This window comes from Denticeps clupeoides, chromosome 20, assembly GCF_900700375.1.
Source record: "Denticeps clupeoides chromosome 20, fDenClu1.1, whole genome shotgun sequence".
Lineage (NCBI taxonomy): Eukaryota > Metazoa > Chordata > Actinopteri > Clupeiformes > Denticipitidae > Denticeps > Denticeps clupeoides.
In genome coordinates this window covers 6,894,077-6,900,172 of record NC_041726.1, presented here as the reverse complement: position 1 = coordinate 6,900,172, position 6,096 = coordinate 6,894,077, and the positions used below count along the sequence as shown (strand labels likewise).

At 49.1% G+C, this 6,096-nt stretch overlaps 1 protein-coding gene across 2 annotated transcripts; it reads left to right on the top strand.

Annotated features, from left to right (window-relative positions):
* Positions 1-2,481: 2,481 nt before the first annotated feature.
* On the top strand, positions 2,482-5,165 carry LOC114770033 (ADP-ribosylation factor-like protein 4A). Of its 2 annotated transcripts, none has more exons than XM_028963631.1 (2): positions 2,482-2,615; positions 3,116-5,165. In XM_028963631.1, exon 2 carries the CDS (start codon positions 3,187-3,189, stop codon positions 3,796-3,798), a length of 612 nt encoding a protein of 203 aa, XP_028819464.1. In that variant the 5' UTR covers positions 2,482-2,615; positions 3,116-3,186; the 3' UTR covers positions 3,799-5,165. The 2 variants fall into 2 exon arrangements, with proteins under 2 accessions (XP_028819464.1, XP_028819463.1); XM_028963630.1 differs by having other exon boundaries at positions 2,486-2,615; positions 3,099-5,165.
* Positions 5,166-6,096: the final 931 nt, after the last annotated feature.

Sequence of the window (6,096 nt, the reverse complement as noted above, 5' to 3'; positions counted from 1 at the left end):
GGTAATAGTGATAGTGGAGCAGGGCTGGGAGCCTCTCACCTTCACCGGATGGTTCCTGGCCTGGGATAAATTATATTTACATTTACATTTACATTTACGGCATTTGGCAGACGCCCTTATCCAGAGCGACTTACAACGTGCTTTCAAGTTACCATCGATGAAGAGATCAATTCCGGTTCACTAGGACCCCAACTATGAAAACATCTATTTAATTCACTCTGTTGTAGATTCTGTACACAAAGTTTGACAAGAAAATTACAATTTAATCTAAATATTCTTTAAAGAGGAAGGTCTTGAGCTGCCGTGTGAAGGTGCTCAGTGACTGAGCTGTTCTGACCTCGAGAGGAAGTTCATTCCACCACCGAGGGGCCAAGACGGAGAAGAGTCTAGATGAATGTTTTCCTTTTACCTTCAGAGATGGAGGGACCAGGCGAGCAGTACTGGAGGCTCGGAGTATACGAGGTGCAGTGTGAGGTGTAATAAGGGCTGTGAGGTAGGATGGTGCTGCTCCATGTTTGGCTTTGTAGGCCAGCATCAGTATTTTGAACCTGATGCGTGCAGCTACTGGGAGCCAGTGAAGGGAACGTAGCAGAGGGGTGGTATGGGAGAATTTGGGAAGGTTGAAGATCAGTCGTGCTGCTGCATTTTGTATGAGTTGAAGAGGTCGGATGGTACATAGTGGTAGACCAGCTAGAAGGGAGTTGCAGTAGTCCAGTCGTGAGATTACTAAGGACTGAACCAGTAGTTGGGTGGCCTGGGTTGACAGGTAAGGGCGGATTCGTCTGATATTGTAGAGAAGGAATCTACATGAGCGGGAAAGATTGCTGATGTTATATAGCAGATAATCACATACAGTTTGTCCAAATTGTCTTTGACAGACCCTACAGTTGACCCATATGCGCACAAAGAAAAAACTCCACACAGAAAAACTCTAGGAGAGAGAAAAAAAGAAAGGAAGAAACCTTGGGAAGGAGTGATACAGAGAGGGACCCCCTTCCAGGGTAGAGTGAGCCTGCAAATGGTGTCAGTGCAGGGTTGGTGATGTTTTGTCCAAGAAGAGAAAAAGTCCTACAGTTGTAGTGGTGGAAAAGCCCAAAGTGTTGTATAGAGCATAGGTCCTTGTTTAGATGTACTGGACAGTGCAGAGTTGGTTTTAGTCCAGTGTCATGGTGTACATTACGTGTCCATTATGATGCTACTGGTCCATTTGAAGATCCCTGAGGCTCTAGTTGTTACGGTGTTGGTGGCCGTGGTGACCCTCTGGTTCGTTTCATGCTGAGTCCTCTCGTCAGCAGTTTGCTAGGGACAAGGATTCATCCGATGGTCTCTTCACCGGAGTCTGCAGGTGGTCTGTGCGCTCGATTCAGGGGACAAACAGGAGCCGCGGCAGACGGTGGCATTGTACGACTGGTACAGAAATATGTGGCTGTAGTGGTGCATTTGTGTCCGACTAAGGTGAATTGAACACTGTCTGTGCTTGTCAGGGTGGCTGTGTAATAAAGTGGACTTAATAATTGACACCGTGTCTGGGACTTTAACAGAAGGCCAGAGAAAACAGGGTTTTTTAAAATTTAGATAATTGTGGCTGGGCGTCCGTGGAGCCGCTGCGATTTCGTCAAAGAGCCAGAAACAAGAGTTTACAGATTCTTACTGCACTAGCATCTCTTATATGCAACAGGGTTCCATTTCTGGGTTAAATTAGCATGTGTGCATGTATCTCTGTGTGTACTCTGAATGTTCACACAATATAATATAATAAATATATATAATATTTTAAAACGGGCCGGGTCGAGGCGTAACTTTTTAGGCCCGTTTACAGCTCGACAACCTGAGTCAAACGAAACGTTTCGATCCAAGTTAGAGCGGGAGGATTTCTGTTCGACTTTTAAACACGAGGTGGCGCTACAGGCAAAAACCACGACTCGCAGTTTTCTACTTTATTACACACAAATCTCAGCAAGCAAATGTCTGAGTTCCGTTTACACACAAGATAAAAAATGTGGTGTGCAGATGATCAGCTTGCTGAAATAAAGGAACGTCCGGCCCGGTCTTGAGCACCTCCGCCGCGGCCATTATCACCACTACACTTCATCCGCGGGGGGTCCGCCTACAAAGGGAATAAACAATCAGCCGAAATCCGCTGATGCCCCGGGCCCATCATGGACAGTTAGGGCTCTCTTTTGTTTTGTTAATAAACGTCTGTTGATTGGCTTTTAGCCGCTCTAGAAACGCAAGAAATTAATAAAAGTGCAGCTCTTCAAACTTTTTCCTTTTTTGACGCTGGCTGGGAAAGAGAGAGAGAGGAACAGGTGGTGGGCGTGTTTACGCGCCAAAGTGACGGACTACGGCTGCAGCCAATCGATGGCGAGCGGGCCCCGAGCCCAGCCAATCAGCACGCTCGCTGTCAATAGGCGGGCCCCGCGGCTGCTGGAACGGCCTGGTCGGCTCCCCTCATAAACAGTGTAGCGGCGGACGGGCTCGTCAGTCGGATTGGCGCTGTGCGAGGACCACGCTGGCGAATACGCATATATACATACATCTAAAAAAAAAAAAAAAGAATTAGATCCTCGCTGTTGGCATCCACAAGGTTCCGCGGAAAGCGCTGCCGTTTAAAGGTTGGTATTTTAAGCTATCTGCCTTTTTTACGACACCGTTCCAAAACGTTTCTTTCCTGGACGTTTGTGTGTATTTATGGTTTATTTTTTTTAAATGCCCAGTGCGCACCGTTCATTAGTGCATTTATTTCAATAGGTGTTCGGGGGTGGGGGGGTCCGCTATTGCATATGGCCGGTCTTTAGGATGCAACGGTAGCAACGCAACGCCAAATATTAATATGCGCACGCATGGTGTGTATAATAAACCGCGAACAGGCGCTGCGGGGCTCCTGCTGTCATTCGGGGTCTTCGGTGTTTCGCCGCAGATGAAGGGGTGGGGTTGGTGGGTGTTAACGTGAGAAACCCCACCGGTGTCCCCTGCTGCCCTATTTATCAGATATAACGGAATAGCGGGAAGGCAATAGGCAGGATGTTGTTGTTGTTATTATTATTAATAATGATGTTAATATCAATGTTTATTCCTGTCCGCCCTGGTTGCATCAGCTCCCGTGTGGTTTCAGGTTAATGCTGCAGCCTCCCGGGCAAGGGTTCCAGAAGCCTCGTGAATATTCGCGGAACGTGCCGGAGCGAGATGGGCAACGGGCTGTCGGAGCCCATTTTCCCCGGCCTGACCTCCTTCCAGGCCCTGCACATTGTGATTCTGGGCCTGGACTGCGCTGGGAAGACCACCGTGTTGTACAGACTCCGCTTCAACGAGTTTGTGAACACCGTCCCCACCAAGGGCTTTAACACCGAGAAGATCAAAGTGCCCCTGGGTAACGGCAAGGGCGGCGGCCGAAGGACTGCGGCCTTCCACTTTTGGGATGTGGGCGGGCAGGAGAAGCTGAGGCCGCTGTGGCGGTCCTACACGCGCTGCGCTGACGGCCTGGTGTTCGTCGTGGACTCGGTGGACGTGGAGCGCATGGAGGAGGCCAAGACGGAGCTGCACAAGATCACGCGGCTTCACGAGAACCAGGGCGTGCCGGTGCTGGTGGTCGCCAACAAACAGGACCTCCGCCACGCCCTGGCGCTGCACGAGGTGGAGCGCATGCTGGCGTTGAACGAGCTGGGCGCCCACACGCCTTGGCATCTGCAGCCGGCCTGCGCCATCATCGGCGAGGGCCTGCAGGAGGGCCTGGAGCGGCTCTACGCCATGATCGTCAAGCGGAGGAAGACGATGAGGCAGCAGAGGAAGAAGAGATGACTCTGGGGCGGGGAGGGTCACCAGAGGAACCCACTCAGACCGCCACCCGGCTGGGCTCTCGGAGTCTGACCTCAACCTGTCCTGACGGATCCACGCTGGCTTAGCTTCCCAGTTGTTTTTTTATGGCTGAGTTCTATCAGTCACCTGGAGCTGGAACCTGTACAGTACTGAGGACCCTTAATCACCTTTGACCCCGATGGTGTGGTCATTTCATTGAACTCTGTTGAGTTTTGCGTTACAAAAAACAGCCAACATGAAGACACTGGACCTTAAGCCTCTTAAGATAGAACCTCAAGTCCTCTTGACATTCTGCGTGACATGGAAGGATTACCAAAGCCCTTGTGGAAAATTTACGACTGCAGGCATCACGTGTGAACAATCAGGATCTCCGGCATTCCCGATAGGTCGTTAGCACATCGTTTCACTGTCCCCACAAATATTTTGGTCCCTACGTTGCACAACTGAGGTGTGGTGGTAACGAGAAGCAGAAAAAGCTTCATGCGTCACTCGTTGGGGAATGCACGACCGTTCTGTGCTCGCATCACGGAGAATCCCAGAAACCCGCACTTCCCGTTGAACATGTTCCCACTGACTGGCGGCTTCTCGTCAGCTCCGCTTCCCCCGTCGGCCTGCGGGCATCCTTCCGCGTCTGGTTCCGTTCCCAGCCGTTCTTCCCTGTACAGCGAAGACATTCAGATGCACTTTAGAGCCCTTCACTCCATTTTTCTAACATGTGGACTCATATTAGTTTTTTTGTGTGGGATTTATGGAAAAAAAATGTATGAAATGTGATGGACTACAGTCAAGCGTTTCACCATGTTGACGTGGCTTAAGAAATATCGTAGTATCACACCTACCAGGGCGTCTCAGAAAAAAACCTCACGATGGAATAAGGTCATTTGTTTTTCTGTGAATTCATTCAAAAGGTAAATCTTCATATGTGCTGTGTGCTTTATGCATAATGTGAAATATTTTAGATTTATGTTCATATTATTATCAACAGTACAGAAATGTTGACCTCTCCCCCCCCTCACATTTTTGGAGGCGTACCAGCATAGGACCGAGACAATCGTATGTGACTGCTGCTACAGACATCTCGAAGTATACTGAGAATATTATTTTAATATCACCTACAGATAATGTGATTTATTATGGAAATCTATGACTTTCTGGGATAAAGATGCTGTTTTATTAGTCACATGAAAAAAAGAGTATTTATATGAAAGAAATGATATTGGGATGGGATTTCATTTAATTTTATTTTTTTTGTATGAAATACCTTCCGCACACTGTGTGTAGGAGTTTACTCATATTTATGTGCATCAGAATGTGTTGGCTTAATAAAGCAGCAACTCTTCACAGGAGAACCGTCTCTTTGCGTGCTGCACTGGCGGAACTGAAGGCGTCACCACGGCGTGGTCATATCTCGTACGTGATTCGTGATGCCTCCACCTTTTTCTTTTTTTTTTTTTCTTTTTTTGGCATAAGCGCTCAAACACCCGGCACTAATGCGCGCGGACGTGGCGAACCCGTGCGAACATAAGCCGTCCCCTTGGTCATGTGATGCCCTTTGGCCCCCATAAAGCCGGAGGAGTGAAGTGCCACTGTTATCAAAGCCGTGCCCAGCAACACACCGTTTGCATCACCGAACCCGTCCAAACACAGAAGGGCTGGGGAGCATGCTCAGTAGGGCCGCTCGCCAGAAAGCGCACGAGTCGCAGCGAAGAAGGGATTTTATCATTTTTCCTCAAAGAGGGGGAAAAAAGAACATATGATCAAAATAAACGCTGAAGCTCTCTGATTAGCATTAGAGGCGCTGTGAGTTATAGGATTCGGACGTCGGTTTGGCTCTAAATGTTGACGTGTGTGTGTGCGTGCAAGGCGTATGACGCGCGATTGTGTGATTGCATGGTGGCGCAGACCCCGTTTTTCTTGACCATCATTAATTTAAAGAGGCTCCGGTGGAAGCTTACACCATGAATTTGATTGGACGTTGGCAAGTGAAACAAGTCCCACGCCAGCCTTCAGTCTGTTGCAGGGCGCAGAGTGGAACCTGGGTTCCCTCCACCCACATCATCGGGTAGACCCGGGCCTGCAGTAACAGCGTGGGTGGAGGTTAGGCGACGAGCAGATTTCTCTTCTGGTGGGCTGGGTGCAGCAAGGAAAAAGGACGAAGCGAAACCTCTCGGAAAACGAGAGGGAGAGGATGATGTAAAACGGTGCATCGTGTTTGCATTCCGCGTTGCATCAAGATCGCCGGTTTTACCAGGGAGAGGCCGTGGGTTAAAAAATTAAACG

Excerpts from the sequence above, each read along its gene's own strand:
- LOC114770033 (XM_028963631.1), top strand. The coding sequence starts at position 3,187 with ATGGGCAACGGGCTGTCGGAGCCCATTTTCCCCGGCCTGACCTCCTTC.